General features: G+C 35.7%; 1 protein-coding gene across 1 annotated transcript; it reads right to left on the reverse strand.

The window, feature by feature from the left end:
- Nucleotides 1-1,669: 1,669 nt before the first annotated feature.
- Nucleotides 1,670-21,764, reverse strand: LOC145714622 (rab proteins geranylgeranyltransferase component A 1-like). Its single transcript, XM_081794278.1, has 3 exons — nucleotides 21,605-21,764; nucleotides 15,712-15,872; nucleotides 1,670-3,960 (listed from the first exon to the last, which is right to left on the reverse strand). Exons 1-3 carry the CDS (start codon nucleotides 21,747-21,749, stop codon nucleotides 3,769-3,771), a joined length of 498 nt encoding a protein of 165 aa, XP_081650404.1. The 5' UTR covers nucleotides 21,750-21,764; the 3' UTR covers nucleotides 1,670-3,768.
- Between the last annotated feature and the right edge of the window lie 638 nt (nucleotides 21,765-22,402).

Consider the following 22,402-nt stretch of genomic DNA (forward strand, 5'->3'; position numbering starts at 1 on the left):
TTGAAGGATAATATGGCTACTTGTTTAAAAATTAAATTAACCTTATTTTTCTTAAATTTATGGATCATCTCACAGATAAATTGTCAGCTTTGAAAGACTCCTGTTATCTTTTGAATGCATTCTATCTAACACGCTTTAGGAAAATACCTGGAATTGACAGAAAATGTCACTCTGCTTTAATTATTTGATTCAAGAGCAAATCATAGTTCACTGAATGATTTCTGTAAAAAGAACATCAGCAGTCTCTTATCTATTTCAAGTAAGTTGTTAGGGATTCAACCACCATAGAGAAAAACATTTCATGTTCTCATTCACCAAGTAAATATAAAAAACAATTCATATTCTCATATACTAAGTGAGATGTGAAAACAGTTTGTAGGCAATCAATGTACTATAAAACCATAGTTCATGCCTCACAGCACTGATTTCAAACAGAATGAGGTCTGATGCTGGCATCTAGAACAATTTGCTAAGTAAATCAACCCATGTATCATTTGATTGCCTTTCTCAAGTGCTTAGAAACAAAACCAAGTATACAGCTGGATAATTAATTGCTTAAATAGTAGACTGATACCAACAAATCAGTTCCAAGACAATCTTTAATTTCTTGGCATACACGCAAAATTTTAATGTTGAAAACTAGGAAACCATGCCTGAAAGGCATCAAAACAGATTTTACTTCCTCTGAAAACTTTACTGTTACTGTGTGAAAATTATGAATAATCATATTTATGCTTTTGAAGTGCATATAAGAAAATTGCCCAGGAGTAGAGATAGATCACTCAATACCAATAGCAGTAAATAACTTACTTGTAAGAAAATTATTTAATTATTGCTTTGAAGGATCAATACTACTTAGCAATCAAATTTCAACAAAATTTTTTGAGATCTTTAGGACTTTAGACAAAGGGCTGCCTTTTTGGTAAGTACAGCTGTGACAGAAGTTAATCATTAGCATGGTCATTATTTTAGATAAAAGGCTGCCAATCTCAGAAACTACCATTCTAGAAGTTAACTATTAACGTGGCCATTTTACTACAGGCAACTAAGTATCACTGGAGATGGGAAAAATTGTAATTCAGTTTTCCTATAGAAAAATACCTAAATTTATAGTATCTATCTACCTATCTACCTACCTACCTACCTATCTGCTTTTCTGGATAGGCATACCAACCAGACAAAGACACAGTAGCAACACAGGGTAATTGGCTTTCATAATCACTAAACTGAGTGGTATTATCATGTTTGGTTAAAAAAGCATGCATAACTAAACATTTTAAACATATGAATCAAAATTCTTTGACAATAATGTTCAGCATTTTAAATTAGCTACTGAAACTTCTGTATTGCATATAACATGTTAACTTTATTTATATAACTTCAGGCTTATGATTCTACAACAAAACCAAAAAGTTTTTTCTGTTTTAAAACTATAAAAAAATTTATTTGCAGTACTTAAGACAGCTGAAAAGAAAGCTCTTAGAATAATTTCTATTACATTCTGAGGCAACAGGAAATATTTAAGATTCTCTATTAAAATGTTTTAAATGGTTGTGTAATATTTTAGTCACCACTAATCATATTTAGGAACTTTTAAATATTTCAATAGTATTTAATAAATAACCTGGAAGAGATTATGAGGATGGCTAATGGATAAAATAGAGTACAATATGGGTTGGGCCATGAGACCACAAAATATCTCCTTGTCTATATATAGATAGCTGCAGTAAAGCTATCGTAATTTTCTAGTTATTATTCTGAGCCTACTCTGATTGTTTACATAAATATGTATGCTGCATTCAAGAGGCCTTAACTCTTAGACTGTAACAAAGTACAGTATTTTAATTGGTGCCAGTGTATTCAGACTCAATACTTTTATACAGTGGGACCTTTCATATTGCTGGTATTGAGGGGCAGGGCCAATACCTGGTGCTTCTAGGTATGTATTGTGCATTTAGACCATGGCATAAGTTGGGTTTTGGGAAACATGATTTAAGATCTGAATCTATTAACAAAATATATTATAATGTGATTCCACTATCCCTGATTTGTATGATAATATAAAAGGGGAAGAGAGACACAGAAGGGTCCAAAGAGATAGGAGATGGGCTGTACAATGGGCAGAGCAGTTAAGAGCAGCCTGAGAGGCTGGGAAGGTTTTCCTTTCACCTGGATTCAGTTGTATCTACAGGGGATTGGAAAGGTGAGGCAAGGGCTACATTCCTTGGTTCTTTCCATTTCTTAGGAGTCTGTGACCTGAAGAGCTCATAGCCCCACTGCAACTGAAGTAAGAACTACATGATTTCTACTATAGCTATGGCTCTCTGATTGGCAATATAGGCCAGAATGCACAATAAACATTTTATGTATTTAATTATTGAAACAAATTAAGTCTAAACTATTGCTCAAATAAAGCACATCATCAGAGCTTGGCATCTGGAAAAATTTTAAATTGTCATGGTCATTGTAACTAGGTTTGCTGGCTATGTACAACCCTAACATTTTTATGTTAAGTGTATATTAGGGTTTACCAATTGTCATATTGTATTGAGTCTTTAGTGGTTTTAGGTTTACCTACCAGAAAAGGAATATGAATAATTTATACAGTGCTTTCCTTATTAAGATTCAAAACCAAAATTCCATGTTACTATGTTTTATGGTCTATAGACTATAAAATACTAATTTAGGAAATAGTTTTATTTTAAAAGCTTAATGCAATAAAAACACTGTGATCTACTGTGTTGGGGGAGTTGACAGCAAACAATTTGCTGCATGAGATTTTTGATATTCACCTTCAAGTCAAGGGGAAAACAACATTCCCCCCAACCCCCAAAAATCATTTTAAGGCTTGCACTGCATTTATCTTCAAAATCATCCTCCTAAGGTAGGGAGAGTGTTACTATTTCTATCTTACATATGGAGAAAGTGAGCCCTATTTTTAGACAAAATAAACAATTTGTCTAATCTCATCAGTAGTATAGCTAGGACTAAACTGGGTCCATATACAATTAGGTTCTAATTACTTGACTAGACAGAATTTCCACATACTGATGAGAATATCCAAATCTTTCTTTCCATGACTTCAGTCCTATAAGCTTTCCTAGTGTGCAAATGATTCACATACAAATAGCACTACTAACATTAAAAAATGTTGAGTAAATGGACTCATGATTTGTTTGTAAAAATGTATACCTTAATATTGGAGTTTTCAATAATTCTCAAGATAGAAAACAAACCAAACCTCTATTCCAAACAGGCTCCTGCCTATATCAGGATATTTTAGCTCTCCTCAATTACATTTACATGTGCTTTTATCATTGGTGCCATCATGCTTATATCCATAAAGAAAATAGAATTAAAATAATCACAGGAAATACGTGACTGGATTCTGAAGATGTGGATTTCAATCAAAGATCCAAAGTGATAAGCAAAAGCTTTCCTAATACCACAGAATTATTAACAATGCATAGGATCACTTTCATATCCACAGCCATATTCCTGGAAATCAATCCATTTATATTCATCTGCTTATTCCACAGGTGTATTATCTTAAAGTAGGCAAGCCAATGTGGTTTACAAGTATTTTGTGCTCTTGCAATGTCCTCTTTCAGGAAAACCCCCTTTTGGATTTCTATGCCCTGTTTTCTTGGTAATAATGTATGTCAACTGGCTGCTGTTTTCTAACATTTTTCAAACATTTCTTCCATGAAAAAGACTCTGAGGCCAGGAGGAATTTTCAAAGTGCGTGTATAGTTTGGTGTATATCCATTATTGAGAGGACTGCTCTGGGTTTCCCAGACTTCTGCTTTCCTGGGGAGTCTCTGAGTTCGCTTCTGGTATGAAACTAGATTCTGAAGCCTCTGATTGTAAACTGTCCCCATCAATGACAATGTCTTCAGGATTTGGTGGGGGTGGACAGAAGTCTTCGTTGGGGCAGATTTGCTGGAAAAGTGTTTCAGCCTGGACAGGGAAGAAAGGACATGATAGTTTTTGGTTATCAGCTTAAAATGTATATGACTTTCTGAAATTATTTTAAAAATGAAGGTATCACCCTTGAAAATTTCTTTGTTACAAAACTTTATCAAGTATACACTATCTTTTAAAATCCACTTTCAGAATTTCATGACTTTCCTCCAATTCTATGCAAGCTTTCAGGACCACCCTTCATGTATTATCAGTATTTGACCAGATTATCAAGTGTTCATCCCCCCAGCCAAAATTCCAAAGGGAACCAGTTCCCATCACCGAACTTGCTTGCACCTCACAAATATCCAACACTGTGCTTCAGTGGATCCATCCCTCCCAGGGGCCTGCCTCCCTCCCAGTGCTGCAGGGCCCCTCCAACAGGAGACCACCACAGGCAAAGTGAGCTAACCTACCCCTCCCTCCCCTGTGCACCTTGCAGATCCACCCCGGCTCATATGCCAGATCCCATCAAAGCAGCACCACAAGCCTGGCAGTGTGCAAGTAGCCCAGAAAGGGGCCACACCACTCCACAGTGAGTCCTGCTCCTGGAAGAGGGGAAGATAAGGTACACACCAATCTGACTATGGCCCCAGTGGTGGGCTGGGGACAGACATCAGGTATGACTGTGGCCTCGCCCACCAACACAAGTTACTCTGGACAGCACAGGGGAAGTTCCCTGCAGTTTGGAGCCACCTCAGAGACTACCCAAAATGACAAAACGGAAGAATACACCTCAAAAGAAACTCCAGGAAGTAGCAACAGCTAATGAATTGATCAAAAACGATTTAAGCAATACAACGGAACAAGAATTTAGAATAATAGTCATAAAATTAATTGCTGGGCTTGAAAAAAGCATAGAGGACAGCAGAGAATCTATTGCTACAGAGATCAAGGGACTAAGAAATAGTCATAAGGAGCTAAAAAATGCTATAAGTGAGGTGCAAAATAAAATGGAGGTGACCACAGCACGGATTGAAGAGGCAGAGGAAAGAATAGGTGAATTAGAAGATAAAATTATGGACAAAGAGGAAGCTGAGAAAGAGAGAAAAAAAATCCAGGAGTATGAGGGGAGAATTAGAGAACTAAGTGATGTAATCAAGCACAACAATATCCATATAATAGGAATTCCAGAAGAGGAAGAGAGAGAGAAAGGGGCTGAAGGTGTACTTGAACAAATCAGAGCTGAGAACTTCCCTTATCTGGGGAAGGAAAAAGGCATTGAAATCCAAAGAGGCAGAGAACTCCCTTCAGACATTACTTGAATTGATCTTCTGCGTGACATATCATAGTGAAACTGGCAAAACACAAGGGTAAAGAAAAAATTCTGAAAGCAGCTAGGGAGAAACAGGATCTAACTTACAAAGGGAGACCCATAAGAGTAGTGGCACACCTATCTACTGAAACTTGGCAGGCCAGAAAGGAATGTCAGGAAACCTTCAATGTGATGAACAGAAAACATATGCAGCCAAGAACCCTTCCCAGCAAGTCTGTCATTCAGAATATAAGGAGAGATAAAGGTCTTCCCAAACAAACAAAAACTGAAGGAATTCATCACCATTAAACCAGCCCCACAAGGGATCCTAAGAGGGATTCTGTGAGTTAAATGTTGCAAGGACCACAAAGTACCAGAGACCTCACTATAAGCATGAAAGCTACAGACATCACAATGACTCTAAACCCTTATCTTTCAATAATAACACTGAATATAAATGGACTAAGTGCTCCAAACAAAAGACATAGGGTATCAGAATGGAAAAAAAAAAAAAAAAAAAAAACAAAACCAAGACCCATCTATTTGCTGTCTACAAGAGACTCATTTTAGACCTGAGGACACCTTCAGATTGAAAGTCAGGGGATGGAGAACTATCTATCATGCTACTGGAAGTCAAAAGAAAGCTGGAGCAGCCATATTTATACCAGACAAACTAGACTTTAAATTAAAGGCTGCAACAAGAGATGAAAAAAGGCATTACAAAATAATTACAGGGTCTATCCATCAGAAAGAGCTAATAATTATAAATGTCTATGAGCCGAATACAGGAGCCCCCAAATATATAAAATAATTAATTACGAACATAAGCAACGTTATTGATAAGACTGTGGTAATTGCAGGGGACTTTAATACCCCACTTGCAGCAATGGATAGATCATCTAGACACAGGGTCAATAAAGAAACAAGGGCCCTGAATGATACACTGGATCAGAGGGACTTGACAGATATATTTAGAACTCTGCATCTCAAAGCAACAGAATATACTTTCTTCTTGAGTACATATTGGAACGTTCTCCAAGATAGATCACATACTGGGTCACAAAAGAGCCGTTCATAAGTATACAAGAATTGAAATCATACCATGCACACTTTCAGACCAAAATGCTATGAAACTTGAAATGAACCACAGGAAAAAGTCTGGAAAACCTCCAAAAGCATGGAGGTTAAAGAACACCCTACTAAAGAAGGAATGGGTCAACCAGGCAATTAGACGATATTAAAAAAATACATGGAAACAAATGAAAATGAAAATACAAGAACCCAAAAGCTTTGGGATGCAGTGAAGGCAGTCCTGAGAGGAAAATACATTGCAATCCAGGCCTATCTCAAGAATCAAGAAAAAACTCAAATAAAAACTTTACAGCACACCTAAAGGAAATAGAAGCAGAACAGCAAAGACACCCCAAACCCAGCAAAAGAAGACAAATAATGTAGAGCAGATCAATGAAACCAAGAGTTGTTTTTTTGAAAAAATAAACAAAATTGATAAACCTCTAGCCAGGCTTCACAAAAAGAAAAGGGAGATGACCCAAATGGATAAAATCATGAATGAAAATGGAATTATGACAACCAATCCCTCAGAAATACAAGCAATTATCAGGGAACACTAGGAAAAATTATATGCCAACAAACTGGACAACCTGGAAGAAATGGACAAATTCCTAGGCACCCACACACTTCCAAAACTCAACCAGGAGGAAATAGAAAACTTGAACAGACCCATAACCAATGAAGAAATTGAATCAGTTATTGAAAATCTCCCAACAAATAAGAGTCCAGGATCAGATGGCTTCCCAGGGGAATTCTACCAGGCATTTAAAGCAGAGATAATACTTATCCTTCTGAAGCTGTTCCAAACAACAGAAAGGGAAGGAAAACTTCCAGACTCATTCTATGAATCCAGCATTACTTTGATTCCTAAACCAGACAGAGACCCAGCAAAAAAAAATCAGAACTACAGGCCAATATACCTGATGAATATGGATGCAAAAATTCTCAATAAGATACTAGCGAATAGAATTCAACAGCATATAAAAAGAATTATTCACCATGAACAAATTGGATTCATTCCTGGGCTGCAGGGATGGTTCAAAATTCACAAATCAATCAATATGATACATCACATTAATAAAAGACAAGAACCATATGATCCTGTCAATCGATGCAGAAAAAGCATTTGACAAAATTCAGCATCCTTTCTTAATAAAATCCCTCAAGAAAGTCGGTATAGAAGGAACATACTCAAACATCATAAAAGCCATTTATGAAAAGCCCACAGCTAATATCATACTCAATGGGTAGAAACCGAGAGCTTTCACCCTGAGATCAGGAACACGACAGGGATGTCCACTCTCACCGCTGTTGTTTAACATAGTGTTGGAAGTTCTAGCATCAGCAATCGCACAACAAAAGGAAATCAAAGCCATCAAAATTGGCAAAGGTGAAGTCAAGTTTTCACTTTTTGCAGATGACATGATATTGTACATGGAAAGCCCGATAGACTGCACCAAAAGTCTGCTAGAACTGATACATGAATTCAGCAAAGTCGCAGAATACAAAATCAATGTACAGAAATCAGTTGCATTACACTAATAATGAAGCAACAGACAAATAAAGAAACTGATCCCATTCACAATTGCACCAAGAATCATAAAATACCTAGGAATAAACCTAACCAAAGATGTAAAAGATCTGTATGCTGAAAACTATAGAAAGTTTATGAAGGAAATTGAAGAAGATATAAAGAAATGGAAAAACATTCCGTGCTCATGGATTGGAAGAAAAAATATTGTGAAAATGTCAATACTACCCAAAGTTATCTACACATTCAGTGCAATCCCAATCAAAATTGCATCAGCATTCTTCTTGAAGCTAGAATAAGCAATCCTAAAATTTGTATGGAACCACAAAAGACCCCGAATAGCCAAAGTAATATTGAAGAAGAAGACCAAAGCTGGAGACATCACAATCCCAGACTTTAGCCTCTACTACAAAGCTGTAATCATCAAGGCAGCATGGTATTGTCAGAAAAACAGACACATTGGCCAATGGAATAGAATAGAGACTCCAAAATTGGGCCCACAAAAATATGGCCAACAAATCTTTCACAAAGTAGGAAAGAATATCCACTGGAAAAAAGATAGTCTCTTTAACAAATGGTGCTGGGAGAACTGGACAGCAACATGCAGAAGAATGAAACTAGACCACTTTCTTACACCATTCACAAAAATAAACTCAAAATGGATGCAGCACCTGAATGTGAGACAGGAAACCATCAAAATCCTAGAGGAGAAAGCAGGAAAAACCTCTCTGACCTCAGCCGCAGCAATTTCTTACTTGACACATCCCCAAAGAAAGGGAATTAAAAGCAAAAATGAACTCTTGGGACCTCATGAAGATAAAAAGCTTCTGCACTGAAAAGGAAACAATCAACAAAACTAAAAGGCAACCAACGGAATGGGAAAAGATATTTGCAAATGACATATCAGACAAAGGGCTAGTATCCAAAATCTATAAAGAACTCACCAAACTCCACACCCAAAAACCAAATAATCCAGTGAAGAAATGGGCAGAAAACATGAATAGACACTTCTCTAAAGAAGACATCCAGATGACCAACAGGCACATCAAAAGATGCTCAATGTCCATCACTCCTCATCAAGGAAATACAAATCAAAACCAGAATCAGATACCACCTCACGCCAGTCAGAGTGGCTAAAATGAATAAATCAGGAGACTATACATGCTGGAGAGGATGTGGAGAAACAGGAACCCTCTTGAACTGTTGGTGGGAATGCAAACTGGTGCAGCCGCTCTGGAAAACAGTGTGGGGGTTCCTGAAAAAATTAAAAATAGATGTACCCTATGGCCCAGCAATAGCACTTCTAGGAATTTATCCAAGGGATACAGAAGTGCTGATGCATAGGGGCACTTGTACCCCAATGTTTATAGCAGCTCTTTCAACAATAGCCATACTATGGAAAGAGCCCAAATGTCCATCAACTGATGAATGGATAAAGAAATTGTGGTTTATATACACAATGGAATACTACTTGGCAATGAGAAAGCATGAAATATGGCCTTTTGTAGCAAGGTGGATGGAACTGGAGAGTGTTATACTAACTGAAATAAGTCATACAGAGAAAGACAGATACCATATGTTTTCACTCTTATGTGGATCCTGAGAAACTTAACAGAAGACCATGGGGGAGGGGATGGAAAAAAAAAAGGCTAGAGAGGGAGGGAGCCAAACCATAAGAGACTGTAAAAACTGAGAATAAACTGAGGGTTGATGTGGGGTGGGAGGGAGGGGAGGGTGGGTAGTGGGCATTGAGGAGGGCACCTGTTGGGATGAGTACTGGGTGTTGTATGGAAACCAATTTGACCATAAATTTCAAAAAAATTAAAAAAAAATTAAAAAAATTAAAAAAAAGATTATCAAGTGTTAGATAGCTGAGAATTTAAGGACATTCATTCTTCATGTCAGTACAAATTCAATTTCCCTTAGTATTCTTTATGTAATTTCCCAATAGCTGTACAAATTTAGCATATAATTTTAATGAGTCACTTTTAAAATCAAGAAAAATCTTCATTATTTGCTCAAGTATTTGCTTTTCTGGGATAATTGACCTTCCCCCGGGCTTTAAGGAGTATAACACAGTGTTCAAGATTATGGTCTCTGAATAGATAGCCATGTGCAAATGCTGTCTCTGCCACTTAGTAGCAATGCAATTTGGGGGAATGCTTAGTTAACTCCTGAGCCTTGCTTTCCTTGTCTGTAAAAGGACAGACAAATGTAAAAAATGGCCGAGACTAACTAAGCCTCTACATATGGTAGCTGTTATCACTGTTATTAATAATAACTTAAGTTAAAACGTCAAGATTTAAGCTGAGCTTAGTCTGGCAGGGTAAGAGAATAAGAAAGTGAATGTGATCTTAATTAATGACAAATACATACACACGTGAAAGTAAATGTGACAAGAAACATTGCTATTCTATTCTAAACATATCCCTACTTCTATTTAGATGAATACACCTTTTTTAAAATATGAAATTTATTGTCAAGTTGGTTTCCATACAACACCCAGTGCTCCTCTCAACAGGTGCCCTCCTCAATGCCCACTACCCACCCTCACCTCCCTCCCACCCCCCATCAACCCTCAGTTTATTCTCAGTTTTTAAGAGTCTCTTATGGTTTGGCTCCCTCCCTCTCTTTTTTTTTCTTCCCCTTCCCCATGGTCTTCTGTTAAGTTTCTCAGGATCCACATAAGAGTGAAAACATATGGTATCTGTCTTTCTCTGTATGACCTATTTCACTTAGCATAAAGAATGAACTATTGGGACCTCACGAAGATAAAAAGCTTCTGCACTGCAAAGGAAACAATCAACAAAACTAAAAGGCAACCAACAGAATGGGAAAAGATATTTGCAAATGACATATCGAACAAAGGGCTAGTATCCAAAATCTATAAAGAACTCGCCAAACTCCACACCCGAAAAACAAATAACCCAGTGAAGAAATGGGCAGAAAACATGAATAGCTCTTTTGTTTAGATGAATACAACTCATTGGTAGATCAGGGTCCCTGCGATACTAGAGAGCTTGCACTCTATCCTATTGGTAAACAAAAGCCATTAAATGGTTTTAAGATATATGTTTGTTTTAAAGGCTACAATGTCTTTCTGTACTGCTTCAATCCTTCTTCCTGACATGCACACAAAGTCATTCATTAGGCCAGAAGTTGACAACTATGGCCCACAGGTCAAATCCAGCCTGTTTTTTTGTAAATAAAGTTTTATTGGAACACAGCCACTCTCATTCATTTGTCTATTTTCTATAGCTGTTTTTGCACTGCAATGGCAGGGTTGAGTAGATGCCAAAGGGATGACAGGGATTGCAAAATCTAAACTATTTACCATCTGGCTATCTACAGTTGGTAGACTCCTGCATTAGGTAATTAAAATTGACATTCCTTGTGAATGGGTGGAAGGACAGTAAATAGAAACTTTTGAGCTTTGATGTGAAGTTGAAAGAAGAGATGGTGAGAAAAAGTTTCCTTCTTTCTTGAGTATAGTTCAAGGGTACTATTTTTGGATATGTCATTTTACGATGACTATTTTGAAATGAAATATTTGAGATGCCTGCTTCATTCCCTACTCCAGGAACTTACCATTATGTTTGCTGGAGACACTTAGCACCTAGAAGTAGGAGGACTGAGGTCAGTCAGAGCTTCCATCTCACAATTCAGTTCCTCTAATGGTCTTTTTGTCTTTTATCTCAACCTTGTCTTTCTATAGAACTTCTCTCTCCCCCTCACTTCCTTTCACTCTTTGCATGCAATCAATGACTAAATCATGACAATCTTCTTTCCTACTTCTTGACTCCATTTTTTTCCTTCCCTCTAGCCATAGCCCAGGCATACATTTTCTTTCCATTAGACAATAGCAATATCTCAGAACCGGACTGGTCACCTTGCCTTGAGGGTTCCCTCAGGTAATCCATCTCTATGCTGCCTTCAGAAGGGTCTATGGAAATGAAATTCTGTTTATGCCATTTTCTGGCTTAAAACATTTCAATGACTCCACACTTCTAACAAGATAAAAATCCAAGATCCTTGTTATGGCATACAAAACTCTACAGGCCTACTTCTCTGGCCTTATCATTTATTTAATCTCGTTTTCACCTTTCAGACCTTTTGCTTCACTAATACCTATCTATGGGTGCTGCCTTAAACATACCATGATGTTTATATCCTGGATTGGTGTAGATGTTGGAATGTTTCAATTATCTTCCATTTGTATGGGGAATTGCTACTCATCTTTTATATCTCTCTATGTAAAGTTCTTTGACTCCTAAATAGAGCTCATGGCTCCTCTGTTTTATTTTTGAACTTTGACATTATTCTATTATTGCATATACTGCACTGCACTGTCATTTGTTTACATGTTCTTCTCCTTAGTAGACAGTGATTCCTCCAGGGATGAAAAGGACTGGGTTTCATTCAACTATTCCTGGTGTGGAATAGAATCCCAATATACATTTTTTAACAAACTGAAAAATTTTAAAAACTGTATATTGTAGAAATGTTGAATATAATACTTAATACTACTTCTTTACTTCTACTCCAGTTCCTCTGTATCTCTCTCACACCTTGTCTCCCTTTTGTTACCTCCCTATAGGATACATTTTCCCCTGGACCTCAGGCCCTGTGGCTGGATCCCACCCTCTCTTTCCATATATCCTTGTCACATTCTGTCTCCTAGAATTGCCAACCAATCGCAGGCACCACCCTTATTTGTGTTCTACCTGCTGGTGCAACTCTCACCATCAGCCCATCTGCCACTGGCCCTCACTAATGCCAATTTCCTACGGCCAGCCTCCAGCCCTTACAGTCTTTCCTCTAATTGCTGGAACCTCTAAGGGTCAACTGCCATGTTCTGGAAGGTCTATCTAATGCTTCTTGGTCTGCTGCATTTTATTTGCTAACTAAGCCTCGATTGTGAGAGTTGTCATAAAGAGGCTAATTCATAGTGAATTATTAGCTTTTAAATCCTTCTTGCCCTTTTTAAGCCAAAAGTTAGCTTAAAGGGTAGTTTCAGGTGGCTAAAGACATTAAAAAGGCATAATTATGTGATGACTCGGCTTCTTTATACTGGGAAGTATAGAAAGGACACACTGAGTTATTGAAGACATTCTTATGTTTATTTAACACACATCTGCACAAAACATAAAAAAAATGTCAATCTAGCAGTTTAATGTATTTAGAATAATGTATCCACATTAACAAGATGAAAGTAGCACAGCACACTAGATGAATGTACAAGCACTGGGGTCCAACAGACTTGAGTTTAAGTTTTGGCTCACAAATTATCAGCTATGTGATCTTTGGACAAGTTATTTAGCCCCTGTTGGGTCTTAGTTTCCTCATCTGTAAAATGGCCATGTCACAGATACTCATATGGTTGTGAGGACCAAATGAAATAATATATATATGATGGTACACAGAAAATGCTCAATGAACGGTGTCTTTACAAAATGTGACACCTAAAATCGCCCTCTCCCTCAATGGCATGAGAAAGTGAAGGATAATGCAATATGTGAGCAACTTGATAGGCCATATGATCTATAAAACTATAAACTTCAACTTACAAATTCTGTACCAAAAGTCATAAACAAATTGCTAATATGCCATAAAGACAACATTCTAAATGGTGGTTTTAGGCTGCCCACATCAGCTAATTTAAACCATTTTACACTTGAAATATAATACAAAGTATACAGTACTATATAATTATTCTTGTTCTCATGGTAGTGGCACTTCCTAGGGGATGGGGGCTCCTGAAGGAGGAGAGCTATCAATGATCTTGGGAGTAGAGAACGATAGACCAGTCTGCTCATCAGTATGTGTGGATAAATGAGACACTACTTGTATTAAGAAAAGAGATATCATATGTCATTTTCAGAAAAAAAAAATTGAAGTAACAAACTATAAGAAAAACCAGATTCTTTCTTTCACAGAAAGAATCACAATTATCACTTGGGCTAGCATCATTGTGGTGATAATAGAGAATGTCTTAGTGTGCTCTTGCACACTTTAACTTGTATTAAACAGAGATCACTTTATATTTTTAGTATGTTTTCAAATCATAAATAGTTCCATATGAACACAAGGGTGATAAGACTATGCTATTCAACATCTATACATTTACAAATAAGAAAAGCAGATGCAAACTTGCTAACAGGTAAAATAAAGCATTTTATTTGTAAAAAAGGGAATCTGCCGGTGCTTATGTTTGGTATATAGCCTAAAGCCTTAGGTGATGTTCTAAGAGCTTTTATAGACAATTTAGAAAACAAAAGTAATCAATTAGTGAGTGGGTTAAACATATGATGAAATACTGGAATTAGAATAGTTTATCTGAACACACTAGCTATTTATAAATATTATTACTGATGCCCTTTAAAGTAGGTATTACTTCTCCCCAAAGTGATGTGAGGCTAAAGGTATATAACAATTAAAACTATTCATATTTAATAGCATATAATTAGTGCCAGAAGTAGCATTATTATTGTTTTTTATTATTATAACATTGAAGTGTATCTTCTGAGGAAGCAAGTTACTTCATAACAAAATTATTCTTTAATTATAATCTTTTAGCTGATAGTTTAGATTACATTAGCACTTGTATAATAAGCCGTTATGTAAAATGCCTTCCATTCTGGCTAAAAAAACATTAAAGTTCACTCAGTAATAAAAATGACCTAAGCTATCTGGCTGAAAACATGTTGGCAATTTCCGCTCAGAAAAAATTGGAACATCAAAGCAAAAATGCCTTGGTCATTTTAAGCCATAAATGCAGAACTGGAACCATCTTGGGTTCCTATTAAACTAATAGAATGAATGATAGAGAACTTCCCACTTTTGATATCACTGGCTGAATAGGATTATCCAGGATCACCATTTGACTCTGAAGATGAGAAACAAAGAATGTGGCAAAAACTACAGGTGCATGGGGTCATGGCCTTGCCATTGTGACTAAAAATTAAAGGGTCAATGAAGCCATTTGCTCCTATGAGATCTCTGCCACTAGTAGGATTGAAAATTCTATCTGTGGTCTTAAAACAATGTTAAATTATCCATTTATTGATTCAATAGATATGCCAACTATATCTGTGAAAAGTGTAGACTTGTGCCTCAAAAAATATATTTTCTGTTCTTTTCCTGTCAAGTGCAGAGAAATGTATTTATATATGCACATAGATCTTCATCTGAATGGAATCATAGTTCACTCTTAGCAGCTTTTCTCAGCCTGCGCTATACCAGTTCATAGCCTTGTCCAGAAGTGCTGTCACAAAATTCCACCTTGATTTAGCATATTCCTCAGCAGCTATGACAGTAGCTTTTGGAACACCAGCTTGTGTCAAAACATTAAAGGAATCATGTTAACTGTGAGAAACTAAGTTACATGATCTTTTCCAAAATAAAAAAAAATGGGTTAAGACCATTTAAAAATTACATTTTGTATGCAATTACTTACTGACTTAGTTATACTCCTTTTGAAATGACTCAGAAGTTAACAAAGAAAAACGGTTCATGTATTTCAAAATAACAAGAGGCCAACAGTTTAAATTAGAAGCAAAATTTCTTTGGAAAACTGGCATTATAAATTCATTTTTCAGAATCTGTATTTCTAACATCTTCCATCCTTATTCCCACAATGGAACTCCTAAATTCTTTCTTGCAATTCATTATTGTAGTCAAGAATGTGAAAATATTGGATACTATATTTCAAGTATATTTAAAGAAACTTTGTCATTCATAGGAAAAAGTTTGGGGGCAAATTACAGAGGTAGTATTAAATGACAGAGATGCTTTTATAGTCTTTTTTCTCACATCCCAGAGGAAAAAACAACTTACTGTCCCTACCACACCAAGTTTTTAACACAAAACTGAGAAACACCAACAGCCTTACCTGTTTGACCGCATTATCATTTCCTAAACCACAGTCTGGGCCAGAGCAGACATAAATGTTGGATGGTAAATCATTATAAGAGTTCCTGCTGACATCTGAAGAATCTCTCATATTGAAGTAAAGAGCCCACAAAAGTCTTGGTTTCTCATCTTCTTCATTTTCTAAATGTAGACATAAATTTTAGTCACATCTAAAGCACAATAAGGATGTCATTTAATACAGTATGTAGCCAATTACTAACAAACCATGACTGTATAGTGTAGTAAATGAGAGCTTTGTATGTAAAAAAATAGTAAATCTGTATCCACATACTCTAATACATGTGTATATTTCAAGCAATGATGGCTTTTCAACCTCAAATAAGATTACTAGTATGTTACTTAGATATAACACCTATTCTCTTCAATTTCTATTATTTCTTCTCAGCAATATCATAGTGCTTCTGATCACATTCATCCTTAAATTATGTCAATGAAGAAGATAACACATTTTTTTATGTTTCACATAAACAAACCAACTTGAAAATTATATACAGTAAGTCAATGATATATACAGGATTATGAGATATCCAGAGGAGACAAGTCTATAGAGACAGAAAGTAGATTAGTGGTTACTTAGGGCTGGGGGAATTCGAGTAAGTGAGGGATTACTGCTAATGGGTGTGAGGTTTCTATTTTAGGTGATGGACATATTCTGAAATTGTGGTGATGTATGAACAATTTGATGATGAACATATTAAAAACATTGAATTTTACACTTTATGTGTGTGAACTGTATAGTATGCAGATTATATCTCAATAAATTCATAATTATATCTTAATAAAGCCACTATTAAAAAATAGTGTATATGGGATTAAAACATTAATATCCTAAAACACTGATGCTTTGTCCTACTGGATTATAGAAGCAATGGCAACTGGCAAAAAATAAAAATAAGGTTGCGAGTGCTTGCTTCAACAGCATATATATTAAATTGGAACAAAGATAAAGATGTGAGACTTCAAGTTGTTTTTAGCACACATTCTCTCATTTAACAGCAAGCATCTATTATGTGTGTTAGGCATTAGGCTAGCAGCTAGAAATACACAGGTAAAGTAGACTTAGTCCTTAGGCTCCTGATGTTTTATATTCCCTAATACAGAGCCTAGCACATAACAGACACTCAATGAACAACTGTTAAATTGATTTTAATCCTGCTTTCAGGTATAATCAAAATATGATATGCTTATTAAAAGGTTCAACCTTAGATGTATATAAAGATTACCCAAGACCATGGGGCACCTTGTGAATCATAAAGAAAATACTAAAGGTATAACTAGTTAATTAGCTCTTATTGTTAAACTGGAAATCAATGTAGAGAAATTCACAGCTAATTGTAGTATTCAGTTAACAAGAATGCCCAATTCCCCAATTCAGGATAAACAGGATTTTGTTATATTTAATTTAAAATATCACTACTACGGGGCGCCTGGGTGGCTCAGTTGGTTGAGCGGCCGACTTCGGCTCAGGTCATGATATCAATTTGTGAGTTCAAGCCCTGCGTTGGGCTCTGTGCTGACAGCTTGGAGCCTGGAGCCTGCTTCAGATTCTGTGTCTCCTCTCTCTGCCCATCCCTTGTTTGTGCTATCTCTGTCTCTCAAAAATAAATAGATAAATGTAAAAAAAAATTAAAATATCTCTACTACAAAAATACCAGTTATAAGGGGTGCCTGAGTGGCTCAGTTGGTTGAGCATCTGACTTCAGCTCAGGTCATGATCTCATGGTTTGTGGGTTCAAGCCCCACGTCAGGCTCTGTGCTGACAGCTCAGAGCCTGGAGCCTGCTTCGGATTCTGTGCCTCCCTCTCTCTGCCCCTCCCCCAGTCACACTGTGTCTCTCAAAAATGAATAAATGTTAAAAAAATTTAAAAAATACCAACTATGTTATTTTTCTAGTTCATTTTGAATAATCCATTATTATTAGTGTGATAGGATGAAGAAACTCTGAATGGAAGAAGTGATTCCTTACAATGCCCCTTCCTAATGCTAAGATCTATGAGTCAAAGGTATCACTAACTTCATGTAAACATATGATAGATGGTGAAACCTATTTACTGACAAAATAAAGGAATATAAGGAATTCATATTTCACAGCTAAAACCATATGGCTCTTAATAAATTTATTGGTTAAGTTTAGTTTCACTAAATCTTACAGGAAGATAATTAAACATACTGCCCGTGATCTGTGATACCAGACTCCATGAGCATTGCAGAAAAGTGGGCTAAAGTCTGGAATTCCTTTAATATTGCCTAGTCCATTTCTAAGCATACATAAAGAGAATTTATCTTGTATTCTGTGAAAGTTCCAGCTCAAAGGAGGGCTTTCACCCAATAGAAGCTGGGAAAAATGAATACTCCAATAGATTATAGGAAAGAATTTCACAGAGATTGAAGCATTGAGAAGGAACCATGAGAAAGATGAAAAGTTGACATAGGCTGAAGATAAATGCTCTAGATAGAAGGGAGTTATCAGGCTTTGACCTTAAAACCCTCAAAAAGACATATAATTGCTTCATCTTTCTTTGAGGTCAGCTAGAAGGCAGAGAGATAGCTGGAAAAATAACATGCAGTTGAGAAGTACACAGTTGTCAAAAATAAATAGTAAAGCTGCTGAGGTTTGCCTGAGAATATATCACCTAACCAGGAGTAGAACTGGTTTTCTGTAATATCTCATTTCATCAATTAGATAGTGTAAAGGACTAAACATGTAATAGGTAATTTAGAATAAGACCTTGGGCAAATTAAACTGGGGTAAGTACAGAACAAAGTAGACAGAAAAAAAAAATCAACAATGGCATACCAAATAAAGGCAATACATGACCTATAGGTACATGCCATATTTAGGAAGAGACTATTTTAGTAACATAGCAGACTAGCATAAGGCCAAAAGAGTAGGAGACTGTTACAGCTGTGATCTAGTCTGGACACAACAAATACAAAAAGGAATTAAGACAAGGTATTTGATTTCTGAGTCCAACAATTACCTAATATCTTTACCAGCCATGGGCCTCAAAATAACACTGTGAGGGGAATTTTACTTTTTTGAGGTAGGAAATGAATGAGATGGGATGAGATAATTCCACATGCCATATACAATCAAATGAAAAACAGAAAGAACATGGTGCAGCAATGATACTACATTGTACACATTTCAAGATATAGTACTAATGAAATTCTTGCTTCAATTCATAAAGAAATCTCAATTTCCTGAGTAAAATAATAAATCATTTAGGATAGTTATACTACTGCTCACTCAGTGCTTTGAAGAATATTCTGGAGTCTAGAAGAATTAGTCCAGATGGGTATGAATGGTGAGCAATCACCTAATTTCCTCACGTGTACAACCAGGTTCATTAAGCATAAAACATCTGAAATTTCTTTGGACTTGGAAGGAGGGAAGGGTTTAGAGATCTTTGATGTTCTTTTTTTAATTTTTTTAATGTTTATTTATTTTTGAGAGACAGAGTGCAAGTGGGGGAGGGGCAGAGAAGGGGGAGACACAGAATCGAAGCAGGCTCCAGGCTCTGAGCTGTCAGCACAGAGCCCTATGCGGGGCTTGAACTCACGAACTGGTAAATCATGGCCTGAGCCGAAATCAGATGCTTAACTGACTGAGCCACCCAGGTGCCCTGAGATCTTTAATGTTCTTAAAGGAGCCTGGGAGGTTAGGGCTCTTGGAAGTATTGGTACAACTGTTTCTTAAGACAGAACATATGTCAAGAGCTCCAGGTGATAAATGTAAAAAGTAAGAGAAGGAAAGAGAGAATACCATTCACAACCCTACTGGAATTTTTCAGATACACCAGCAAATAAGTACTATATCTGAGAAGAGAACATTATCTTTTACAATAAATAAACTTCCTTGCAAGGTAACTAGGCTGACTTTCAGAAAGATTTATGAAGTATAGCACTAAACAGAAAGTAGAACTCAAATAAAAAGAAAAAATTAGCTCAAGTAACATTATTCCTTTGGCACACATTTTAAAACAAAATAATTACAATGCTCCAAAGTATAAAGCTTCATATCACCATCAAGTAATTAAAACTTAATAATAATGATCATTAATCTGTGAAAATAGGGCTTTTGCTGTAGAGAAGAATGTGCTTTTAACGTACTAAAAGTTGATATTGCTCATAAAGTTTCTTCTCATTTAGGCAGGAAAATGAATTGAGTTCTCTTCTCCAGGTGACTTTGCCTCTTTGACCTGCCATGGCCCAGTGCTCACTTTATCTGGTGATTCATTTTCAATAACTCCAACAGTATTTGTTCTGACATTTTAATTAAAATATGACCACTACCTCATCCTGATGATAAAAAGGGCTATGTGTCAGTGAAAACTAGCTTTTCAGTGCCTCAGTGCACCTGAGGACTCCTCTGAGCACATAGTTCTTTCTAAAGAATTTCAGTCAGGTTCTAAACAATACATCATTTCAAAATGGGATCACTTTAACCATTAAGATTAATGTTTAAAAATCTAAAATGGCTAGAGAGTGCTAAGTAATGAACGTGTAATTTGCCCAGCTTGTTGTTTTTAAAAGAAAATTAAATGCATTTTAAAAAGTGAGGAGCAATGATACAAGATTCAAATTTAGTGTATTATTTGAGACTACCACACAATGAAATTAAAACAAAAAAATTATGAAAAATTTCAGAAAGAGGGAAGAAATTCAGAGTTTTTATAAGCAAAGTAATTAAAGCCAAGGATTAGTCCATGATTCCATATTAGGTTTAGAAATATCATCATGTATCATAAGTTTGCAATCAAATTTTTAACAATAATGAAAACATTTATGAGACTTTCCAGTATATAAAATGTAAATATGAAACAAACTAAATTTGAAACTAAAGTGAAATAAAGTTTCAGATTTCAGGATTGTATTCAGGCAGCTAAAAAAGAAATTAATTAATTATACTGATATTAGTTCCTGAAAATGGAGTTTACTGACGTAAATATAAATGCCCCTCTATGTACTATCTCTGCATTAAGAAAACAAATAAGACACATAGATGAACGTAAAGAAAATACAACAGGTGGGAGTAAATAAATGGTTGTCTGAACAAACATAACATCCAAAGGAAATAAAGATATATGACTCAGCAAGGAAACTGGTCATGATTCAAGTACACATGCAAATCCTATATAATAAAAATCACCCTCACTTCATATAAATGAATAATATCCATCAGGCTACTTTTTGATCATTTACATACAAAATACAGCAAAGTTTGCTCCATTCATAGCTATAAGAGCTACCCTATGAGGAGAAAAGTTAAAAAATTTGTGGTTGAAAAACATTTTCCACCATGAATAAATAGCATAGTGCCATATATATTTTGAGAGTTAAATATTTATCGCATCAGTAGCAAGCTACACATTAAAAGACAATTATTAGGAAGGATTTCTACATTTGTCAATTAATATTTTAATATTATATTAGCTTTTTAAAAATGATAACTTTTTCTGATAAAGGAATATATACTCTTATGTGTAATATCTATAAAATTAAGAAAATTAAAAGGAAAAAAATAAAAGTCCATAATTCCATCGAAACTGAGAGATTTACAGGCAGTCTTTTTTTCTATGCATGTGAATATGTACACATATAAATGTGTATTTTTGCACATAATTATACATGTTGTGTGTGAAATGTGTATTTTTCCTTTACCATTATAGAGTGGAATATTTTCCCAGTTTTAGGGAGAGAATGTGTTCGTTCATGCTACTACAATATGTAAGGGCTCTTGCTAAATACATCATATTTCAGTCCAGGTTGCAGAAACCTTCATGATATATCTAAGAGGGTAAAGTGGTTACGTTACCTTTCTATCATAAATCGTTGATTATTACTCTTACCTATCTCCGTTTCGGTATATGGAGTAAACAATTTCTGCACAACTGGTTCTAAATCTTCTCTTGCTGTTTTAGAAGATGTACAAGTCAAATGAACCAAATCTGTTTTTAAAAAAAAATAATATTTTGAGTTCCTGCCTACACACATTTCACTGTGTAATACTCATTTTCAAAGCACTAAGCTGGTGCCACAGGAAATGGAGAGCTGAGCAAGTCATGCCTCCTGCCTTTAAGGAGTTTATAATCTAGTGATGGGAAATATGTAAAAACCATAACAATATGCTATATGTGTTAACACCTAATAATGTGTTAACTAATAACTAAGAGCACACTAAGACCCAAGAAGAAGTAATAGTTGATGGACCAGTTTGTAAAACTAGCAGAGTAGAAAAGCCTAGGAAACCATTTATTTATTAAGAGCTTAACTTATCCTTATAACATTCCCAAAGAAGTTGAATAAAGGATTGCTAAGCAAAATAACTATGTAAATAAGACTGAAAATGGAGTATTTATTTACTTACAGAATACAGTTCATATTTTTCGACAGAAAAATTCATTTATACAAACTTTACTGATAAGTTAACATATCATCTATTCATTATAGGGTTCTCTAAGAAACCTTTTGGCGGAACACTATTGGCTTAGAGTGATACATATAGTTGAAAGTCCATAAAATGGCACAAGTTAAAGCAGTATATAGTATTTTCAGAAATTCCAAATCACTTTCCTTTTGCATTTACAGATTCATGGGGCCTGGGCCTCGGAGAAAGTTTGCATTAGAGAATATCATGCACAAAAAAG

This window comes from Panthera onca, chromosome X (assembly GCF_046562875.1).
Source record: "Panthera onca isolate mPanOnc1 chromosome X, mPanOnc1 haplotype 2, whole genome shotgun sequence".
Lineage (NCBI taxonomy): Eukaryota > Metazoa > Chordata > Mammalia > Carnivora > Felidae > Panthera > Panthera onca.